At 39.8% G+C, this 22517-nt stretch overlaps 5 protein-coding genes across 9 annotated transcripts; 3 read left to right on the top strand and 2 right to left on the bottom strand.

Moving 5' to 3' along the window:
- Positions 1–2972: 2972 nt before the first annotated feature.
- On the top strand, positions 2973–6933 carry LOC118408578 (sialin-like). Its single transcript, XM_035809385.1, has 5 exons — positions 2973–4602; positions 5098–5230; positions 5628–5872; positions 6224–6352; positions 6841–6933. Exons 1-5 carry the CDS (start codon positions 4291–4293, stop codon positions 6931–6933), a joined length of 912 nt encoding a protein of 303 aa, XP_035665278.1. The 5' UTR covers positions 2973–4290.
- Positions 6934–7752: 819 nt separating this feature from the next.
- On the bottom strand, positions 7753–13586 carry LOC118408582 (CRAL-TRIO domain-containing protein C589.09, mitochondrial-like). Of its 5 annotated transcripts, none has more exons than XM_035809391.1 (8): positions 13499–13586; positions 12885–12926; positions 11787–11949; positions 11169–11195; positions 10353–10549; positions 9976–10060; positions 9251–9462; positions 7753–8826 (listed from the first exon to the last, which is right to left on the bottom strand). In XM_035809391.1, exons 3-8 carry the CDS (start codon positions 11931–11933, stop codon positions 8727–8729), a joined length of 768 nt encoding a protein of 255 aa, XP_035665284.1. In that variant the 5' UTR covers positions 11934–11949; positions 12885–12926; positions 13499–13586; the 3' UTR covers positions 7753–8726. The 5 variants fall into 5 exon arrangements, with proteins under 5 accessions (XP_035665284.1, XP_035665283.1, XP_035665282.1 ...); XM_035809390.1 differs by having other exon boundaries at positions 12885–12974; positions 13499–13565; XM_035809389.1 differs by having other exon boundaries at positions 12885–12974; positions 13399–13524.
- A 134-nt stretch (positions 13587–13720) lies between these two features.
- Positions 13721–17086, top strand: LOC118408581 (DNA-directed RNA polymerase I subunit RPA49-like). The gene is made up of 8 exons (XM_035809388.1): positions 13721–13852; positions 14267–14370; positions 14588–14664; positions 14976–15061; positions 15245–15297; positions 15558–15705; positions 16404–16487; positions 16899–17086. Exons 1-8 carry the CDS (start codon positions 13780–13782, stop codon positions 17069–17071), a joined length of 798 nt encoding a protein of 265 aa, XP_035665281.1. The 5' UTR covers positions 13721–13779; the 3' UTR covers positions 17072–17086.
- A 352-nt stretch (positions 17087–17438) lies between these two features.
- Positions 17439–20334, top strand: LOC118408580 (DNA-directed RNA polymerase I subunit rpa49-like). Its single transcript, XM_035809387.1, has 4 exons — positions 17439–17589; positions 18255–18345; positions 18770–18892; positions 19389–20334. Exons 1-4 carry the CDS (start codon positions 17484–17486, stop codon positions 19537–19539), a joined length of 471 nt encoding a protein of 156 aa, XP_035665280.1. The 5' UTR covers positions 17439–17483; the 3' UTR covers positions 19540–20334.
- Positions 20080–22481, bottom strand: LOC118408579 (ubiquitin carboxyl-terminal hydrolase 38-like; the record flags this gene model as incomplete). The annotated part of the gene is given in 2 exon segments (XM_035809386.1): positions 20080–21264; positions 21626–22481. Coding segments are annotated over 2 exon segments (1021 nt in total), but the record flags the coding sequence as incomplete, so codon positions are not given.
- Between the last annotated feature and the right edge of the window lie 36 nt (positions 22482–22517).

Genomic DNA, 22517 nt, shown 5'->3' with positions numbered 1-22517 from the left:
GATTATTATCATCGTCTTCCGGGAGGGACGTAAAACGGGGGTGCCATGCTCGAGGAGGTGCCTCGACCACGCTTAACAGCCTCATTACTCAACACATTGGGTACTTACTGGCTGGCTGATGAAAATACACCAGATAATATTACTAACAACAAAACAGAACATGGGAACATAAGGTTGATTATTGGGACAGGTGTAGATCTCCCACGCGGGACTCCGTAATGGGCTTCGGGGCAACCCCTTTTATTATTGTTTTATGGCGAACCTTTATTCACTTTCGAGCCTTGTAGAAAAGTAAGGAAGTAATTTTAAGTACCCAAAGTGCTTTCTGTCTTCTAGCTACGGGTTCTCCTATGCAATTCAAGTGATGAAAGTAACGCACACTTTGCTTAAGATTCTGGAAGTTCCATCGTATGGGGTCGCTTTGCGGTTACCGAAGGCTTCGTTTAGCGGTTACCCCAAGGGAACTTTCATTCCCTTTCGAGCCTTGTAGAAAGGTAACAAAGTTATTATTAGTACTCAAAATGCTTTCTGTCTTCTCGACAGGTGTTTTACTTTGGATTTCAGGTGATGAAAGTAACGCACACTTTGCTTAAGATTCTGGAAGTTCCATCGTATTGGGTCGCTTTGCGTTACCGAAGGGTTCGCTTAGCGGTTACCTTCGGCGAACCTTCATTCACTTTCGAGCCTTGTAGAAAGGTAAGGAAGTCATTTTAAGTACTCAAATTGCTTTATGCCTTCTCGCCACGGGTTTTACTATAGAATTCATGTGATGAAAGTAACGCACACTTTGCTTACGATTCTGGAAGTTCCATCGAATAGGGTCGCTTTGCGGTTACCGAAGGGTTCGCTTAGCGGTTACCTCCGGCGAACCTTCATTCACTTTCGAGCCTTGTAGAAAAGCAAGGAAGTAATTTTAAGTACCCAAATTGCTTTCTGCCTTCTTGACACGGGATTCGCTATGGAATTTAAGTGATCAAAGTCACGTACACTTTGCTTAAGATTCTGGAAGTTCCATCGTATGGGGTCGCTTAGCGGTTACCGAAGGCTTCGCTTAGCGGTTACCCAAAGAGAGCTTTCATTCGCTTTCGAGCCTTGTAGAAAAGTAAGGAAGTAATTTTGAATACTCAAATTGCTTTCTGCCTTATTGCCACGGGTTCAACTATGGAATTCAACAGATGAAAGTAACGCACACTTTGTTTAAAAATCTGGAAGCTCCATGGTATGGGGTCGCTTTGCGGTTACCGAAGGCTTCGCTTAGCTTAGCGGTTCCCTCCGGCGAACCTTCATTCACTTTCGAGCCTTGTAGAAAAGCAAGGAAGTAATGTTTAGTACTCAAAATGCTTTCTGTCTTCTCGACACGTGTTTTACTATGGAATTCAGGTGATGAAAGTAACGCAAATTTTGCTTAAGATTCTGGAAGTTCCATCGTATGGGGTCGCTTTACGGTTACCGAAGGCTTTGTTTAGCGGTTACCTTGGGCGAACCTTCATTCACTTTCGAGCCTTCTAGAAAGGTAACGAAGTAATTTTTAGTACTCAAAATGCTTTCTGTCTTCTCCACACGGGTTTTACCATGGAATTCAAGTGATGAAAGTAACGCACACTTTGCTTAAGATTCTGGAAGTTCCATCGTATGGGGTCGCTTTACGGTTACCGAAGGCTTCGCTTTGCGGTTACCTCCGGCGAACCTTCATTGGCTTTCGAGCCTTGTAGAAAAGTAACAAAGTAATTTTTAGTACTCAAAATGCTTTCTGTCTTCTTGTTACGTGTTTTACTATGAAATTCAACTGATAAAAGTAACGCACACTTTGTTTAAGAATCTAGAAGTTCCATCGTATGGGGTCGCTTTGCGGTTACCGAAGGCTTCGTTTAGCGGTTACCTCAAGGGAACTTTCATTCGCTTTCGAGCCTTTTAGAAAGGTAACGAAGTAATTTTTAGTACTCAAAATGCTTTCTTTCTTCTTGCCACGTGTTTTACTATGAAATTCAAGTGATGAAAGTAACGCGATCTTTGATTAAGAATCTGGAAGTTCCATCGTATGGAGTCGCTTTGCGGTTACCGAAGGCTTCGCTTAGCGGTTACCCCAAGGGAACCTTTATTCGCTTTTGAGCCTTGTAGAAAAGTAACGAAGTAATTTTTAGTACTCAAAATGCTTTCTTTCTTCTTGCCACGTGTTTTACTATGAAATTCAAGTGATGAAAGTAACGCGATCTTTGTTTAAGAATCTAGAAGTTCCATCGTATGGAGTCGCTTTGCGGTTACCGAAGGCTTCGCTTAGCGGTTACCCCAAGGGAACCTTTATTCATTTTGAGCCTTGTAGAAAAGTAACGAAGTAATTTTTAGTGCTCAAAATGCTTTCTGTCTTCTCGCCATATACTATGAACTTCAAGTGATAAAAGTAACGCACACTTTTTTTAAGAATCTGGAAGTTCCATCGTGTGGGGTCGCTTTGCGGTTACCGAAGGGTTCGCTTAGCGGTTACCCCAAGGGGAACCTTCATTCGCTTTCGAGCCTTGTATAAAAGTAACGAAGTAATTTTTAGTGCTCAAAATGCTTTCTGTCTTCTCGCCACGTGGTTTACTATGAAATTCAAGTGATAAAAGAAACGCACACTTTGTTTAAGAATCTGGAAGTTCCATCGTATGGGGTCGCTTTGCGGTTACCGAAGGGTTCGCTTTTACCTGGGTGGGATGCCCCTGAAGGGGGCTTTGCCCAGTAGAGCATAGATGTAGATGTAGAGGTTCACTTTGCGGTTACCCCAAGAGTAAGCTTTTTTCGCTTTCGAGCCTTTTAGAAAAGTAAGAAAGTAATTTTTAGCAGTCAAAAAGCAATCTGCCTTCTCTCCATGGGGTTTACTACGTGATTAAAGTGATAAAAGTAACGCACACTTTGTAATATTGACGCCATACCGTTTGAAATTTAAGAATATACAGTGGCACTTCCCGGGTGCCCTTCTTTCGCGGTTAGTCGAAAAGTTATAAAGCCTTGTAGAAAAGTAACAAAGTTATTCTAAGCAGTCATGTGGCATTCTGTCGTCTGTCCATAGGTTTTACTATGCGATTTAAGTGATAAAAGTAACGCACACTCTGTAATATTGACGCCATGGCGTTTGAAAGTGAAGAATATACAGTGACAATGGTGAAAAGGGCATTTTCCGGGTGCCCGACTTTCGTGGTTATTCCAATAGTTATAAAGTCTTGTAAAAAGGTAAGGAAGTAATTCTAAGCAGTCAAATAGCAATCTCCCTTCCGTCGATGGGTTTTACTATGCGATTAAGGTGATAAAAGTAGCGCACGCTTTCTAATATTCACCCCATTGCGTTTGAAAGTTAAGAATATATAGGGACAACGGTGAATTGAAAAGGACACTTTCCGGATGCCCGACTTTCGCGCGGTTAATCCAATATACCGTAGTTATAAAACGTTGTAGAAAAGTAACGAAGTAATTCTAAGCAGTCAAATGGCATTCAACTTCTGTCCATGGGTTTATCAGAATATACAGTGCCATCAATGTACTTACAACACTATATACCTCCAAGACGTTGAATGCCTTGTACCAAGGTAGCTAAATTAGATAATAAAGGCGCTAATCAGTTCTTAAGGTGAGGACACGTGGCTCATCATCGATCTTATTAGCGTCCATGAGCTGGCAGCACCGAAATCTGATGTTCACCGTAAACGTATTCAAAATCGAAATTACGCCGTGTTTGCGTTTTCGAATTTCCAAAATTACGGTAATGTTAACGATATTAGTAAGTTGTAGGGCCAGCCTACACGAAAAGTGCACCAAAATTACTGATTTGCTGCGATAGCAAATGTTTAGATTTAGTGTACTCGAAACCCCCAAAACCAACCTCCGGACCGGACCGGGCAGCGTTTTCCGCCGACCGAACGGGCAGCCGTTTCCGCCAACCCGCACTCAACGTGCCAGGCAGGGCGTTCCGCTCCGGTATATATCGTACGTGGAAAAAACGAGTTCTTGAATTCAATCACAGATCCTTTTTCGTAATGAATGTTGCCAACAAAGCTATTGTCTCTCAAAGCCTGCTTTCACACAATATAGAATTGAGAGAATACCTTGTCAAATGCCTGGGAAATGCCTTGCCGTCGGTCTATCATTATGAACACCGCGGGTCTTCTCAAGACGCGCCGGAGATTCCTTTATCTCCCCGGACCTTGTGAAGTACTCGTTACGGTGACGCTCGGCACATTCCTTCGGGCGCGGGAGCCTTTGCCTCGCATCCTGACGTGTCAGCGTACGGTGCGATTCCGATAGGGGCCACGGGTACACATGAGCCGTCTCACCACCGCTGTAACAAACAATGCCCAACGGTTGTCAAACATCAAGTGGGATTGGGACGTAAAATTAGAACTGGACACCTCTGATAAAAAGGAACGTCAAAACATCTACTCACCGATTAGAACGTCGCATCTCCCCGGTTATTGGCGTGAAGAACATTACGGTGAATTTCTCCGTCTCCCTTCCCCAACCCCTCGCTTCAATTGCCGAGGACAGAAATTCTGGCTTACGGTGAGAGCCCGTGGGAAGAAACGGCCTTGTTTGGTTGAACAATCGACCGTCAATCTCGGCAGACTGACAAAGGTGTGCCCAGCACAGGTGCAAAAATTACCACGGGTCTGTGATTGGTCAAGCAATCAAACATCAGCAGGTATCATTAATTGGCTGATGAATGGCGACTGCGATTGGTCCGTGAAGAGAATCCTAACCTGAAAAATGCACTTTCCGCGATTGGTCACTTCTGATGATGAGATTAATTGTTGCATGGAAGCAACGAGACCCAAAGCGCCCTGCCTAGCGATTTACAACAGTAATGCAACTGGTCGGCGTTGCGAGTCCAAAGAAAAACTAGACATTATTCTCACTTACCTCTTTGACGAATTATGGCACTTGGATGAATTATCCAGCTTTTGTCTCTTTTGTTTATTTAAGAAGTAAAGGTCGATGAGCTTGCTTGGAAATACATATAGAATGAAAAGAATATGGGAGGTGTATTGAAGTCACTTACCACTTTTGAACGCCAAGAAGTCTTCACAATTTCATATGTGTTTGATAGCAAGTTCTTTATGTTGCTGATAGAACGGCTTGCTGTCCGCCCTTCCATCCCTGTTAGCGATGATCTCAATGATGCTGTCCAGCTTCCTCGCGGACTACCTCATCAAACGTGGGACCATCCCGAAAGTGTGGATCCGCAGGAGTTTTGTCATCACGGGTGAGTTTCATGGTCCTGGAAAACAGAGGAGTGCAGAACGTATCAACTCCTGTAATCTTTCCAGCGAGATTTTTTTAATCATCAGGATGCAAAAAACTCTTCATTGATGTTCGACGCAGAGCGGGTCACATATGTTACAGGTACGATTTTGATGCCGTAGGATTTGCAAGTAGCCTGGGCTGTGAGAGAACCAACCGCTAGCAGGAATCTAAAACAAAAGCTAAATCTTGGACGACTGTTCAACAAGTTCCCTCAGTTTGCGATCGCACGAAGATCGTACTACAAATGTAACTTGACTCCTGCTGAAAATTCCAAAGGGAAATCTTGAATGTTTATTACGACGTTTCCGGGTGACATCTATCACGTCTATATTTTTGTTTGGTTACATCTACCTCAGGGGTTACCGGTATGGTGATCTGCGGGCTCGTGCTGGCTAACCTGAGCGGCTGTGACCCTGCCGCTGCCGTGGCTCTGCTCTGCCTGCTGCAAGCCTTCAGCGGGCTCACCAACGCCGGCTTCCGCGCCGTGCACGTCGAGTTCGCGCCCAGGTTCAGCGGAGTGACCTTCGCACTGGCCAACACGGCAGGAACTCTGCCCGGAATCTTCGCTCCTATGTTGGTCGGATTCATCGTTGAGAATGATGTAAGTGGCTCATGTTTTACACTAGGCCAATGCATGCACATGAAGGTGTTGAATTGTAATCATTCTTATCAAAGTCGACCTCGTTACTGGCAAAATGTCAAAGACCACAAAATCCCGTGAGTCTCTGATCATAAGTCCATTTCGACCTTCTGGCAAAGTTGACTTTTCGACGGAAGAAAATTATACTGTTGTTCTAACACAAATTTAAAGCATGACGGAGGACTCTGGCCGAACCCATGACCGTAGTCTTCAATTCGACTGTCGCTTCGACTGTTGTTTCGAGACCCATTCGCACGTTTTTCAAATTACATAGGCAAGGCCGCTCTTATGATAGATGAATTCCTTTTACAGCCGACCGTTGGCGGCTGGTCTAAGATCTTCTACATAGGAGCGGCCATCCAAGCTGTCGGGTGTGTCTTCACCGCAGTGTTCATGCGTACTGACGTCCAGCCATGGGCTCGGGGAGAGGGCGACGCCAAGGTTAGGTCTAATGTTATTAGCTGACTGAAATAACGGTAAATTAATGATGACGACTTTCAGTAATCAAATTGGAGTGTACCATTAATGTACGTCATGCAACTAATGGATTACTAAAGTAGTTACCTCCATGATCAGTCGGGATGTTTTTTGTTTATTTGTCCTAGTGTGTGTCCGCAGTTGAGAAGCCCGCCAGGATATGAAAAGGTGGACACGATAGGATATTTCGAGAACAGATCTAGTTTGGCTCTGCTCCAATGTTGTAGACAATGTAGGAAGTGATGACGCATGAGAACATCAACACGTTCGGGCGTCAGGGATACCACTCTAGGGGAATCAAACCTGTAAAAACTGCACCGTGAACCTGTAAAAGCCGCACATAGTGCCTATCTTCTCTGTCACGACCAGTGGAAGAATAGCTCTTCAATAAGTTGTACTTTTTGAAAACTTTAATTGTCTGATCCAAACCTTACTCAACTTTGTCTTTACAGAATACTGGACCAGCACACCACAAGGACACCACGACTGTAAATGGACATGCTGAGATGACCACAAAGTTCCTCGAGGAGGAAACAAATGCATAGATTTGCTGTGTCTGACCAGGACTGTAAAAGTTTGAAATCATATTCAACGTCATTATGCTACTTGCTCCCGTTTGACAGTGAAATAGTGTGTGCATGCTTGAATTTACATAGTTTTATACTTTTACTTTTATATTCTTGATGTGTCATCAGTTTGAATCGAAATCTAACAACTGCTGTCTATACATGAATGGACTATGATTACATTACCTAGATGATAGGAGACTTCTAACACTGTTACCAGAATACGCCAATACAAAAGATCTGTACTTAGTACATTTCAAAACTGCCACAAGATAGAATCAACAAACCGATCTCTGGCTTAATTAAACATCAACTATTTTATGTCCTCTGCTCAGTTTTGCTAATGTGCACAAATATTGTAGGTATGATGCATTTTTAAAATGTTGGTGTTCCTTAATTTCCTACAATATACATGTATGTAAGTTTACATTTTTGTCCATATGAAATCTAAGGAAATGATTGATGGTGTCTTCTATACTGATGGATGCTGTATAAAACGAATAAATTGGCACTGTGTTCATGTTTGAGTCAACCATTTGATAGTTTGAGTGAACATGTGATTTGATTTTAATTAAATATGATGAGTAAAACAATAATTCAAAACCAGAAGTTCTGATGCAGTGCTGTTACAAGTGGTTAGGGGGCCCAAAATCTAATCATTCCCAGGTCTTATCAAGAACTATCTACATGCCAAATATCCATACAATTCGTCCTGGCCCTCTCAAGTTATGCTGTTCATTCACATACACATACACAGACATCACAAACGCAACCGAAACTAAACCTTCTTGGAAAAGGTTGAATGATGATAAATGTTTGATGCTTTAGGCATTAGAGATGCTGCCCAGTCAGAATCTCATGTGACCAGTGGCTGAAGGAAGCCATGAGAGACAGGAAATACTTAGAACATTTACCAAGACAAAAGAGCCATAGAATGATCTGTGACCACTTTTTGTTCTAGATTGTACTAGGTTCTACTGTACTGTCAGATTTACAGTCCCATGGGATGTCATACATAAAATGATGTTTGGTATGATGGGTTGATGATGACCAAGCAAAGATAACACTGTATCACACTGCCTGCTCTAGAACTGGTAGTAGCTACTTGAGTTCTGACTGTTGTATTCGTAAACACTAAATCTTGGTATCATAGACATATATATGTAACATAAGAAGCTACTAGTCTAAGAGAACCTGGGCTTAGCCAAGAAACTCATATACCTCATCAGGAAGGCCATGATGTAATGTTATTTCAAGTCTTTCAGTCGAACTAAAAATGGTAAATTTACATCTTCAGCACTGCTGAACACCGAAATGGACAAAAATCTTCCCTACCATATAAAGTACAGGACAAATATGTAAGATATACGCAAGATGTATGAGGTATATATTCCCCATATATACATAGCCACTGCTTGAGCACAAAATGTAAGCAGCAATGCATTCAAGTTTATTGCATCTGAGTACCCTGTTTTTTTATAGATATATACACAATACCTTACTATACTGTACTTGATAGAATTCTGTACACCCCATAAACAGGAATAAAACACTTCTTACAATAAAACCTAAAACCCACATATTGCAGATACCGGTATACATTGTATTGCAAAATCAAACCATCCACAGAATATTCCTGGTATTGAGGTACTGGAGTAAATAGATTTATTGATAATAATACCACTGAAAGGTGCATTTTCTACTTGAAGCTATGGGTATCCTGTACTGAGGTGTGAAATGTTTATATCCAAAAGAAAGGATGTGTGTTTCTGTCAGAAAAGTTTCCTGGGCAAAACATCCAGTCTGATGTATTGTGACAGCTCCTCTTCACTGTATATGAAAGCAACTTTCTTCCGTGTTCTCTCATCCAGCCTACAGGGGGAACAGAACAAAGGTATGGATTAACATCCAGCCTTTCACAAAAATATGTTATTTCTAAGAACTGTTATGTAAAAGATCCTCGAATCACAACTGCTTAAGAATAATCAGATACAACAGCTTTTTGCAAGAATCCATTTCAAATGCATGTCAAATCACTGAAACATGAAAAAATCATACATTGATGAAGATTAGACATCCAGGTAATAAGATATGCCAAAGAGCAGTTACTCAAGCAACTGGATATGATTTTGTAAATATATATGGTTTGGAACCCCTTTCCAACCTCATATCCGATTGCTTGAGTAACTAATATTTGGCAAATGAAAAAAATCATAATTTTGTACAAAACGTGGCATGTTTTGTCCTTGGTGCTGAACAAGCTTAACAATAACACATATCAGAACCTACAGCTTACCAAGGTCTAATGATGAGCCAGCAGCCTGAGAACAGAGTTGGTGCATTGACAATGAGGCAAACCCCCAGTCTCTCTGGGAAGTATCTCTGCAGCAGCATGATCAGAGTCTTCACAAACTGATAGTCCATGTTCCGCAGGCTGAAGTCCTTCATGTCAAACAGCACACAAATGTTGTCCATCTCGCCTTGGTCAGACAGCTTGGAAAGTGTTTCCTAGAAAAAGAGTCCACAAAGTCAAGTTCTGGTCAAAATGTACAGCAGGTCAAAATCTACATGTAATTAGTATTCAGCTACATTCAAATACGATGACAACAAGAACATTACACCCCCTGTATTGTCTGTATCCCCTGAACTGTCTGTACCCCCTGTACTGTCTACATGTAATTAAAGTATTCAGCAACATTCAAACACAACAACAACAACAACAACTACAATGTAATAACAGACATTGCCATGGCAATGTTAGCCTCTGAAGTATGAGTAGTTATGGCCGAATATCACAATCAACATCAAAATGTAGTGTCTGTACCCCCAGGAGTGTCCGTACCCCCTGAAGTGTTCGTACCCAATGTAATGTCCGTACCCCTATAGTATCCGTAACCCCTACCCTGTGCGTACTTCTCTAGTGTCCGTTCCCCCTGTGATGTCCATACCCTTATAGTGCCCGTACCCCCTGAGGTGTCCGTACCCCATATCTACAAAAGATAGAATATCTTGAATACTGACCAGCATGTAGACAGTGAACTTGGTAAGCACTTCCATGTCTCTGTTCTTCGTATCATGAAGCTGTACTGTTACCAGAATAATGGGCCTGTGTGTACAGTGAAGCAAATAAAATATTCAAAAGAACTCATTCAAACAATATTACCATATAGATGATCTAACAATCTAATGTTATTGAAAGGGAATGAAACATCCGTAATCTTGAGGTATATACACTTTAGATATCTACATGAAGGTGTTGAAGACAATCTTGAAAATACCTCTATAACAACGTTTTGTATGTGGTGGTATATACTATGGCATCCGGTGGAAATCCGACAGTTGATGTTAGAGAGATGTAAAATTGACAACAGTTCTTAAAATCTACTCCAGAATCATACCTTCCATCCTTATCCCTCTCTTCCAGAACAATGCCCTTTCCTGTGGCTAACTCTGACTGGATGGCAGGGTCTTCTGGCTTGATGTTTTCCACGCCATACTTGTGTCTCCACTTCTCACACTTCACATACACCTTGTGAGCCTCCGGGACTGTTAGGTGGGCTCTCAGGAATCTCTTAAGAGCCTTGTCAGGAACATCCTGTGGAAAACAAATAGTTTTTAACAAATTAAAACAATTCACAGACTTATCACATGTTCCAGCATGCTAACATAGCTCACTTCAAATAAAAAGAAATATACAATCCTAATACCAGAAGCTTACATTGGAAAGGGAGTCTGGCCCAAATGTACAGAGGACTAGGGAGCCCAAACCTATACCACTTACTCGCATTATTATCAGAGCTAACTACCTCTCAAATATCATAACCAATGTCCAGAGCATAAGATATCAAAACAGGAAATTCTTTTGCAGTATTGTAAAAGGCTGCTAGGAGGCCCATTATCAAAAAATGACCTTTGTTTTCCCAAACTCAACCTACCGGGTACCTGCATTTAACAACTTCAGTTTTGTATAACAAGGATCCATCCATAACTTCTCGAGGTATGCTGTCCACAGACACACACACACCCATGCACAAACATCACATATAACCTTCTTGGCAAAGGAAATTAGTAAGATCTCTCTTTGATTTGAAATAAGTCACTGTGCCACAACTGCTTGCTTGAGGTATTTATTGACAGTGTTTCATAGCTTTCTCAGTCATTTGGTTTCTACAATAAACTAAGACACTGATAGAAAAAAAAGCACTTAGAATTACCTTGATCTGCTCTCCCATATCAGAGTCCTATAATTCAGAAAAAAATAATTACTACCACATCATGCCCAATATGTTTCCTATAGGAATAATCTCATAAATGTGCATTGCCAGCAGTAAGTCCCTTGGGACTTTGCTTACACAGAAAATGGCCTGAGCAATTGGGTGGGTATAGATTCTCCAACAATACAAAATGTACCATCATTCATAATTGTTTATTTGCACGAGGGACTGAATTCTCATCAATGCACACCCCATTGCAGACCAATTCACTCTTAGTAGAGCCACAGCAAATTTAGTTATTCATATTTCTTGTTACTGCGAAAAACACTGTTCAAATCTGATAAATTTTGTTTGTATGACCAAATTGATATTCATGACTGAAATTCTACATAGAAGTTTATAAATTGTGTCTTAAAATGCAGCCACTACTTAATCGCATAAAATCATACAGATTTGTATATTTGTATATAATATTACAAGTACACCAAATACTGATTTATATTAATTATTATGTCAGCCACAAACACTTACAGCAAACAGAAATCTTGATATACACCACCATTCAATAAATCAATTTGCAGACAATATGTTACCATAGTTACTACATATACTACTGACCTTTTTAAGTGCTTCCCTGAGCGATTCCACATTTTCCTGACAGTCTGGTTTGATTTTCGTCCCGCCTGCTGCCATAAGGACAGGTAAACCTGGATACAAGGCTCGAAATGCTCTAATACACCTGGCTAACACTGCATCGTATCCCATCAGTCACCTGACCCACCTGCAAGGGGTTAACCAAGGTCAATGACCATATACAGGGAGTCCATGAGATTATAATCAGCACTAGGTCACTGAAATGGCATTCACAGCAGTATAGCATACAAGTAGTTGTACATTATGGACGTTGAGAAATGATAGCATGGCTATGTTACAATGTAGAATGCATTATAAGCTTTGTCAGTAATGCCCATGCCAGATTTTTGGCTTTATAGCACAGTTTAACATAAGATTAAGAGAAAAATATTTTTCTTTTTCACATGGAGTTAAAAAGATGAATGTTGGAGATGATCAACATTACCCCTATAACCCTTGCTCAGCACTTTTTTGGGACCACTTGTAATAAGCTTTAGCTGAATTGATTGGAAAATGTTAACACTACAGAATCATTCTAATATTTTGAAATAGCTACAGCAACAAATCCACACGATTTTGCAAATGCAGTGCAGACATTTACGTGCAACCTAAGCCTTGCACAGAGATTATGCAGCAACATTTATCATAATACCAACACTTAGCTACTGTTCCCATGGGAGCAAATACATTACAAGTGCTCTACAGACAAAATTAATCCGGTTTGCCACTTATGCTAGGGTCAATCAGGTTTTGTTACAAAGATAAACTGAACAGAAGGAATGTTATTATTACAGATTTTCATCTACAGTTGGAGAGCAGGCTTATATTTGTTGATAGAACAGCTCTTACAGAAACAATATGTGAGACTTATGATTATCCCAGCAAGTCACTGTTCCCATGGGAGCAAATCTTGTAAGTACAGGCTGGGTACTATTAAGTTAAGACAAATGCAACTTACCACTTATATTATAATGAGAGTCATGTAGGTATGGTTGCAAAGAACTGTCTTAAACCTTGCTTAAACATGCCACATGTCACAGAATATCATTTTACAAATGGCCAGTCAAATATTATAGTTAATACCTGACAGTTGTTGACAGACCAGTTCTTCCTTCAACGGATCATCTGCAAAATTAAGACAGCACCAATATGAGCTAAGACAGCAGCATGGACCTATGACAGGAAAATCATAATACAATGTAAGTCAAAAGCCTGGAGATAGCTCCCTGTATAATTATGTGAGAAAAAAATGCAACTGATCTACGAAAATGTACTTTACACAGGACAGAAGTTACTGTATAAACTATTATCATGATAGAAAGTTTCTATTAGAAACCATCATATGGTAGTATGCTGTTATAATTCATATACAGCTAAGTAATTCCAAACACAATTCTTCAGACTCAGCGATGATCGTAAACAAGACAAAGGGTCTAACAAAAACGAAAGCAAGGAGTTGGCAACGTAACAGGAAACATGGCATATAGAACGTAACGTTAAATACAAAGAGTCCATTCAAACGAATCAAACACCTCGCAAACAATCATAATTCGAGTAACGTTCAGCAAACATATGGACCTTTCCCGGGCAAACTTACACTCTCCAGTTCAGGCCAGCTTACTATCGACCTTGTAGAATGATGTCTGTAAATATCAACAGCACTGATTTCAGAAAACGAAGAGTAAAACTTGAAATACCTTTGCGTCAACTTGCAGCAACCATGTCAACAAAAATCTGTCTTACATTGGGTGATCGCATTCTGCCGTAGGTAAAAATAGTGAATTATAATTCTAGAACAAATTTAACATAATTTACTTCAAGTTATATCATCTTCTAACATAAAAATATTCTATATACTTCAATAAACGGATCGTTGATATCCATTTTCTTTTATATTGAGCTGTAAAATATTGAGAATAAAAATGTTCCCCCTAATTTAGTATGATCACGTCCACTAATCTTTGACCTTTACTGCAAGATGGCTTCCCCCAAGAAAAAAGTCACGTTGGAATACGTTCCTCCAGAAAAAGTGTCGAATGAGCCTCTACTTGGTAAGGGATGGGTATCATTTCTTGTTTCTTGTATAAGACCGTGAAGAAGTATATATAGAACAGATCTGTCGATGATGATCGATTTTAGTTTTGCCGGTTTTGCTCTGCAGAGCTCCGAAAAAATATGTCGATTTGAAGAAAGCAAGGAACTGAAAAACTGCAGCATGTGTTAAAACTGCAAAATAAAACTGTAATCTCTAGGTAACGTTACGTACTGGAATGAGAGTTACGTAAAAATAAGTTTGGACATTCCAATGCTTGATAAAGCTGTGTAAAGGTGCTATCGTTTAGCACTGTTATAGTATAACGTTAAGGATACTGGGATAAACAGTTACAATTACAGTTAAATAATCAGTTAGGTTACAGTTAAACTACTGTAAATATCATTCGGTTTTGTTGTATTTTGTACCCCAGTCCAGTTTACCAATGGGAGACTGAAGCCAGACAATCCGCCAAACTTTGGGTACTTCAAGAGCACAGAAAGTGATGATGTGAGGAAGAGAAACAGGAGAGTCTTGGTGAGTTTACTTAGTGTTTGATGAAGATTGCAAATTTATGTAGTCATTGAAGCAATGAATTAATAGATTGTTGCTTTTTTTGTGATTCAGATTATTATCAAACCGTTTTTGTCAGTCTTCTTTTTTTATGAGTGACTTAGGTGTGAGGTGGAATTAAATTCATTGATTTACTAGTATGACAACTTTTGACGTTATACATTTTTGGATACTTTTCAAGGTGGCAGAAACCAAGAGAATGCAGTATGTTGGTAGGAACTTTGGTCCAAGTGCCCCAAGAGGAAACTCTCTTTGCAAGTAAGGTTACATTGGTCTCTTACCTATATACATTCTTCTTCTCCATTCCTTGCTTTTGAAACATTGCCTCTGTTGTGTCACTTTAGTTTTGGTTGTAATTCGTCAAGTAGAAATACAATTTGATGCATTTAAGAGCATATGTTAAACATTTATCAATAATTGTGTCTTGATCAGCTAACAACTTTTTCATGTGGTCTTTCATTTGTGTTTCAGATATTATCCCTCTGACATACGTATTATTTGCTGTTAAGGTGGTCATAATAACGTTGGATTACTGAAATACAACTAAATGTTTTCTTGGATTTGTACAGGTACATGGTCGGTGTGTTGGACAAAAACACAGGGAAGATGAGAGTTTATGACACTAACTCCTTCACTATGAGGCCAGTAGTACATGGTAAGAACATTGTCATTGTAGAAAACTATTGAGAGCAGTATAATAGTTATGTTCAGCAAGAAAGTTCAAATTTGGTGTTGCAATCCAAAGTTTTAATTGTAATTAAAATGTTGTGGCATCTATGTTTGACATTTAATGAATTATATTTATAAAGAAATGCACTGATTTAAGAATTTTTTCCAGACAAAAATCAAGAAAAAAACAAGGATGAAGTAGATTTGACATACCAGGAAAAGGTAGGCTAAGCATATTTTATTCATCATTTTTGATACCAAACTAAAACTACATAATAGTCTGTTTATTTTAAGTTTTATTTAGATTAGAATCCTTTCCTGAAAAAGTCTGAGACCTTTTGAAGTTTTGTGTTCCTGGTATCACTTTTGTAGTTGATACCTTATGTAGTTTGATGTACTTGTCTTATGTGAACAGTGCTTTTTACTACTAGTTAAGAATGTATGTAGTGAACAATAACACGTAATTGAATTGTTTTCCACAGAATGACAGACTGGTAGATGCATTTGGTGGTGCGAAAAAGAAGAGAGCCATGGAGAGTCGACTCAGGGACAAGGTGAAGAGGGAGGCTCTGGAAACAGCTATGGGAGCTGCTGTAGAGGATGTCATGAAAACTCCTGAGAAACTCACAGGTACATTTATACATATTGGGTCTGGGGTACCGTACCTTTGTAATGACGCTTGCCTGCTCTTTTATGACTTCAATGAAAAATGGCTGCTTATACCTGCTTCTCATGAATGTACATGTATATTCAAAGATTCAAAGAAACAAAACATGAAACAAGTAAATTTTATTGATGACGTCAGCACGCACATTAATTTTTGCCTGATTTCAGAAAAAAAAATTTTGGAGATGGTCAACATGAAGAGAGATTATCAAAATCAGTAAATACGTTGTGTTGTAGCCTAATGATGGTACTTGAAAAAGTGATACTTGTGACTGTGAGGTAACCATGACTGTAGTTGTAGAAGTTGGATACCTGGTAGTTGTAAAAGTGGCACTACTATCAAAGCCATGGGTGTAGTTGCCAACTTGGTAAGTAATACCAGACTACCACACTAGTGTCACTATAACTACCAGTACCAGTACAATGTTTTGAATACAGGAATGAATGCCTTGTTGACTGTGAGATATGCTTTGTCACTTCAATTGACTTGTTACAACTTTCATGGTGTCTATTTTGACAATTTAGCCATCTTGTTGGTTTTTATTTCCAATCTTGTTTTGTTTTTTCACCCTACCTCTATTCTTTGCAATCTGCAGAGGATGTCATCCTTTCCTTAAAATTTACTTGCTGTGGCCTAACATAGATCTTCCACTTGGTTTCAGGCCCAGAGATGGATTCAGACTCCTCCATCCCACCTCATGATAAGCATGCTGCTAAACCAGAGGATGTCTACAAGGTGGAGAGCAGTATCCTTTAGGATGACTCATGCATGGGATATCTTACTGCACTTATCAAAAAGAGTAGGGGTCCTTCCCAGTGTGAGTAGTTCCAAACCTATGGAGCAATTTCTATCGTATTGAGGTCACCTGAGTTAGCATCAAATGGCAGTTGCTCCAGACCCTTGCGATTTAGCCCTGCCTGTTGTAAGGGCTAAATCCACAATTCAGAGAGTTGTCGACCCACCCAATAAAAACAATAACCCCTTGAGTTTGTAGACAATACATTTTCTCATCATAGAGTTTTCTGCACCACTATATTTTCCTATCTAAATGTATCAATCAACTCTTGTAAAATCAAGAATATTACAATTGTTCCATTAGCAGATTAAAACAGGTTAGTCAATAATGTGTGGTTTTACTTTTCTTAACCAAGATCAGTCATTTCCCCAGAAGTGTTTGAAGCTCTGAAAGATGTGGCTGGAGTCTTTGTGAAGGCAACAAAAGAAGACATCTCTAAGTGGAGAACAGAGGGAAGGTTAGTTCAGATTACATTTATTTTGCATGGGAGGTGCTTATGTCATTCTACACTGGTGAAAATTGTAGACTGGTAAATTAATATTGTCTGTCACTGAGAAATGATTTTTTTTTATTAAAGTTCATCCAGGCAATATTTTCTTATGCTATACATCTCTCCCCTCCATACCTGTATCTATATCCATACATAGCCAGTATAATCACTCTTTGGCATAACACACCAGCTTTGCAGGTTTGTAGCACGGCTGCAGCTGTTTATGTTACACTGAACGACCCGTCCCTCCTATATTTTGCACATCTATCTGCAAATGCTCTTTAAAACTATCCAACTAAAATGCCCCTACTGTGCTTGGTGATAACAAATTCCACTTTATGATAGTTCTGGGAAACTTCAGTTTCTTCACCCTTCCTTTTTTTCCATTGAAGTGATGACTGTTGAAATATTGTCCCTCCAGGTACTCTACATTCGTATTGAGGCAGGTTGCCACGATGCCGGTTGATGAAGAGGCAAGACTGACCCGTTCCTGCCACATCATGTACATGTGGTACCTCCTCGCTCTGCATGGACTCAAGTACTCTGACTGGAGGAGAAGAGGTGACTGCTCTAGCGTTGAAAACCATACCATGGAGTCGGCAACCTTCTTTAACTTTGCAGTCTGAAGTAGCCATTTGGGACCCGCATCTGTATTACTTATGGTGTTAGATAGCAGGGAGAAGGTGAAAAAAAGTCTGCTTCCTCACTGTACACACATGTATCTTAAACAAGGGGTGGGTACCAGTATAGAAAAATCAGACACAGGTAGGCTCCAGGTCTAGAGGATCAAGTCCAGGTCCAGACATGAACTTGGACCTGATTGTTTGTGACAACTTGTGAACGGGTGATACTCAAAACAAGTCCATTTTGCTACAAAAGATTCTTTTTGGTGGAGTATCAGACGTCCACTGGCATTTTAAAATCCTATCTTCATGTAAACAACACTAACATCCTCTGTTCTGGACAAAGGTTGACTGTTGAAAGTTGGTAAAAATGACTATCAACTCTCCTCTACATTGCTCTTGTACATGTTCTTCTCTTGGACCTGTATGCCTGCCAGTATTATCTGTTCATTTTCTAGTTGGTCCAAAATCCAGTCCACTAATTTTTTTCACTTCCAGTTTTTCTGGACCAGTTTTATAACCATCAGACTACACTGTACAACCCACCACTACTTAAAACTAAGACATCTTTTCTAAATCATTGAACTATTTTTTTCCTACTAGACCTTCCTCTACCAGACGATATACCCCTCTTGGTCAAGCAGCAGTTGCTGGGTGCCTTTACTGTCAAGGCAGATGCTGCAAGGTCTCGCAGGTATGTGTAGGAATCTCTGTCAAAAAATTCATTTGGCTGTATGGCTTAGATAGTCTTGTTTTTCAAAATTTTAGTTCTTTTATTCTGGTTGAACAGACCTGGTTGAATTGATTATAGTTTAAATGCATGTACTAGTTATAATGCATGTAACCCTCAATTCCACTAGATGGCAATCAGGTTGCAAATGAAATTTGTGCTACCCTTGATTTCATATTTTGAATATCAAACTACCAATTTACTGATAATGCTACTACTAGTTTTCATCCATGGTATTTGAGGAATCAATTTTTAGGTCACAACACAATAGCAGTGAAGTTGCTGTGCTAGTGGGATGGGCATGTAAACACAGGAGTCATTAAGACTTAAGTCTATATAATATGAAGTTGTGTCATCTTTAAGAAATGTCTTTCTTTTTTACGTTAAGGGCCATGCCACCTCGTCTGAAGGACAAGCTGCTGTGCTACATCCTGGTCATGGGCCTGATCATCGAGAAGTTCAAACTGAACTTGAATGACATCCAAATGGACCTGAAGATTGCACAGAAGAAGTAAGTTGTATGAACATTACTAGTTATTTCTTTACCTACAAGTCATTCACTGATACCGTATTAATGTGTGCACAGCATTCCTATATTTTGTAGAGTTACAGGTTGTGTTTTCATGTGTATCTTGTCATTTACTTGTTTTTTTCCACCTTTTTCACAAATATCTTCCTGTAAACAGAAATTCAGTGAATGTATCTGAATATACCAGAAGCCTCTAGATAGAATACAAAAAAAATTTGTTTTAGTGAGGACAGTATCAAACAAAAAAACAGTTGAAGACAAATGAAGGCTGCCTCAGTGCAGAGCACTGACAAGCAGTGGTGATGATGATGATGATGATAATATGTGTTGTGCCTCAACTGAACCAATAAGCAACTGGTTGACTGGCTTGAGTTTTATCCTTTCCAGGATTTTGTTTTGCATTTTGCCCAAGTCTGGTGGTTGGATTTATGGTACATGTATCAGAATGCTAATATACCTTTTTAACTCCCTCTTATAGGCTGCTGACATTGACCAGAGCCATTGGCTGTGATGTTCAGAGCAGGAAGCCTGATAGAAGTATGGGTGAGATACAGAAGATAGCTGTATTGCCTATACCATTCAAACTGCCTGATCCAAGCAAAGCCAAGGGAAGGAAAGGGGGCCGTTAGCATAGCTGTACATCAAAGCAATAAAACATAGTTAATTTTGTTGCCCTGGGTGTTATTTTGTATGCAATTACTAAATCTTCTTTACTAAAGCAAAATAGGTTGAAGAAACCTGGTGCATTATTTGTACCAAAATAGAGAGTCACTCTCTATATAGTTAGCAAAAAAACAGCTGTTGAAATTTGCATCCATGCTTCTTTACACTGTGAATTATTGTTGGATGGAGCAAGGCAGCATTCTTCACATGTTTATCAGATTTTAAAAAAATAGATTTTATATCCAAATTGAATGTAGTTTCCAGTGAAAGATCATGCCAATATAACTTAATCTCCAAGTAGATGTGTTGTATTTTTGTATGCATTTCAGTTGGTCGTTTTTCTGTCAGACTTGTTTGAATCTTACATGATACATATACATTTTCTGGTCACTAACTACTACTATAAAGTCAGTTAACCTATATGCACAGACTACAGTGTAACTACAATGTAAGCATATCCTTAATTTCAATCCACAAAGTGAACATATGACACCATTGAGACAGACTTAGTTTTAAACAGGTTTTTATTACACAACATCTGTTGCACAGATTAATTCACTGTTATCGACATGCAATCTGAAAGTCATGGTGCGACAGTAGATAATCACTTATGGAAAAGTGTTTGTAACTTAAATGTTGAGGTTTGTGATTTTGTAACAGGTGATAAAACTGAATGCAAAAGAAATATTTCAACTACCTGAAATGGGCCAATTCAGCACCATATTACAGAATACAGTAAAATAAATCTTGTCAAACTTAAAGCGCTTTACAGTTTGTCACTCGTACATGGACTATAGCATGTGTAATGTGGACTCGTATTAATCTTTAGATGTTTGACAAGTTCTCCATCTCCAACCCTGCACGATCTACCTGTCTTAAACAGGCTGGAATCATTATATTTAATACAGGTAAATAAAATAAGACACAAGTCAATATACAAGTATCTTACCTACCTACTGTCTATCCAGAACAAAATATTAAAACAAGAATGTAGCATCTTGTATTCTTTAATCAAGTTTGAAAGAATACCATTCTAGCTACATTGCAAACTTATTTGGATTGCCAAATAAAAGTTATGAGGCATAGCATGGTAAGTAGATGGATCATTATAAACTCTGACCTATTAAGATTACCAAAATGATATCTGACTTTGAAATATGTTATGGAAGTGATTACACATAAGGGGTTTATTCTCAACTACAGATTGAGATGTACATGTAGCTCAATAGTAGCAGCCTCACAGTTGAGTTTCTGGCTCCAATTAGTTGGTTAAATCCTAGGAAAAGCATATTGGTTGGGGTTGCAACAATTGTTTGGAAGGGACATAAATGGGAATCTTACACTTGAGGAGATGCCTCAAGCTAAGAAAGGGCTAGCAACCCTTTAATGTAAAAATATACCCGCTACTGAAATGGCAAGTAAACTTGCTGCGCTATGTGCCACTAGACACTACATGTACTGACTGAGATTGATTGACTTAATGTGTACCACAAGGAAGCATGCTTGGCCCCATCATCCAACTGTTGTTAAAACACAAATCTGTTGGAGGGCATGTTGAATCCCCCTCCCCCGCCCCCACAGCTTCCTGGGGGGTTGTTCTTGTCGTCGTCCTGGTTCCTGAAGGGGAGAGAAGAGGTGCACGCCTTCTGCGACTGTCTCAGGGCGAGGCTTCGAGCTTCCAACTCCTGTTCCTGCATTGGGATGCATTTAATTGTAAAGTGTAAAACACCAATATTTTGAAGACAAAACTTTTTTACTGTATTGTACAACAATTGAATGTGCTAATACAGCTTCATAAATGTTTTAATGAAAAATAGATACAGTAGAAGCCGTTAAATTGTACACCCCATTTGCCAGAATATTTCGTGCAATTATCCATGTGGCGCAACAAACCGAAGTTATGCAGCTGCACCGCACCACCGCAGTGTGCAGTAGTCCGTTGTGCAATTAACTGGCTTCTATTGTAATACATTTTCTATTGCTATTGAAACTCAAATATGAACATGAAGTTATTTCACTTACAACTGAACGTCAGTCACTTAATATACTTGCCTGCAGGTACAGTGCATTATCCTTTGTGATGGTGTCTAACAGGTCCTTCCTCAGGATGGGTTCAGCCACACCATTCCCCTCCGCAAGGTTTCCCTCCATGTCTCCCAACCTTTTGTACAGGAGAACGTATGCGGTGTCCTTAGGAAACTTCTCCGTGATGTTCCGTACCGAGTCCAGAGACGTGTACGACACCCTGCTGTCGTTGAAGAGGAACCATTGTCCTGGCAGAACCTTCCCATCGTCCTCCTGTGCGTCAGTTTCCATGGCGACCTGATGATGGTTAGACGGCAGGTGGGAGGCGTAACAGTAGTAGTGTCCAGACTCAGACGATGTTCCAGAGTGCACAACGACAGCACACAGGCTGTAGTTTGCGCTGGTTTCCTGAATGGCACTCTGTGCGGAATCACCAGAGTCTATACTACATACGGGGAGCGTAACGGTAGAGGGCACTTGTACGTTTCTAACAATCTTTTTCCTTCGCATCGTCTTAATGTCAAAAGAGAACCTCATGAGAGTGAGAATGAGATAAGAGGGTGCATGACTTATCCTAATTTGCCTTTCTGCGTCCTGTAGACTGTCACACCTGTCACACTGATACTTGTTATCACCGTGTAGTGTTTCAGGGGCCAAGAAATACGACAGGAGGTTTTCTAAAGTCAAGGGGCTGTCTTCTATTTCTGCACAGTCCTCTGTCTGTGTTCCTGCAGATCTCATCACTGGTAGTTTGTCATTGGTTGAGTTCTGAGCTGTATTTTGTACCTGATTGGATGCTACTCCCACTACAGATGAATCCTGATTGGGTGTCAGCTCACAGGATGAGTTCTCATTGGTTACTTCAACAGGGGTTCCATCTTGGCTTTTGAAGTCCTGTCTGGGAAGGCCAGAGATAATC

This window comes from Branchiostoma floridae, unplaced genomic scaffold, assembly GCF_000003815.2.
Source record: "Branchiostoma floridae strain S238N-H82 unplaced genomic scaffold, Bfl_VNyyK Sc7u5tJ_202, whole genome shotgun sequence".
Lineage (NCBI taxonomy): Eukaryota > Metazoa > Chordata > Leptocardii > Amphioxiformes > Branchiostomatidae > Branchiostoma > Branchiostoma floridae.
This window is presented reverse-complemented; position numbering and strand designations above follow the sequence as displayed.

Excerpts from the sequence above, each read along its gene's own strand:
- LOC118408582 (XM_035809391.1), bottom strand. The coding sequence starts at position 11,933 with ATGGGATACGATGCAGTGTTAGCCAGGTGTATTAGAGCATTTCGAGCC. Across the intron at positions 10,550-11,168 it reads ATATGGGAGAGCAGATCAAG|GATGTTCCTGACAAGGCTCT; the intron begins GTAATTCTAAGT and ends TGTTTTCCACAG. Across the intron at positions 10,061-10,352 it reads GAGAGGGATAAGGATGGAAG|GCCCATTATTCTGGTAACAG; the intron begins GTATGATTCTGG and ends CTGTACACACAG.
- LOC118408580 (XM_035809387.1), top strand. The coding sequence starts at position 17,484 with ATGCCGGTTGATGAAGAGGCAAGACTGACCCGTTCCTGCCACATCATG. Across the intron at positions 18,346-18,769 it reads GATGCTGCAAGGTCTCGCAG|GGCCATGCCACCTCGTCTGA; the intron begins GTATGTGTAGGA and ends TTTTACGTTAAG. Across the intron at positions 18,893-19,388 it reads CTGAAGATTGCACAGAAGAA|GCTGCTGACATTGACCAGAG; the intron begins GTAAGTTGTATG and ends TCCCTCTTATAG.
- LOC118408578 (XM_035809385.1), top strand. The coding sequence starts at position 4,291 with ATGAGCCGTCTCACCACCGCTGTAACAAACAATGCCCAACGGTTGTCA. Across the intron at positions 4,603-5,097 it reads ATCTCGGCAGACTGACAAAG|AACGGCTTGCTGTCCGCCCT; the intron begins GTGTGCCCAGCA and ends TGTTGCTGATAG. Across the intron at positions 5,873-6,223 it reads GATTCATCGTTGAGAATGAT|CCGACCGTTGGCGGCTGGTC; the intron begins GTAAGTGGCTCA and ends TTCCTTTTACAG.
- LOC118408581 (XM_035809388.1), top strand. The coding sequence starts at position 13,780 with ATGGCTTCCCCCAAGAAAAAAGTCACGTTGGAATACGTTCCTCCAGAA. Across the intron at positions 14,371-14,587 it reads AGAGAAACAGGAGAGTCTTG|GTGGCAGAAACCAAGAGAAT; the intron begins GTGAGTTTACTT and ends ATACTTTTCAAG. Across the intron at positions 15,298-15,557 it reads ATTTGACATACCAGGAAAAG|AATGACAGACTGGTAGATGC; the intron begins GTAGGCTAAGCA and ends TGTTTTCCACAG.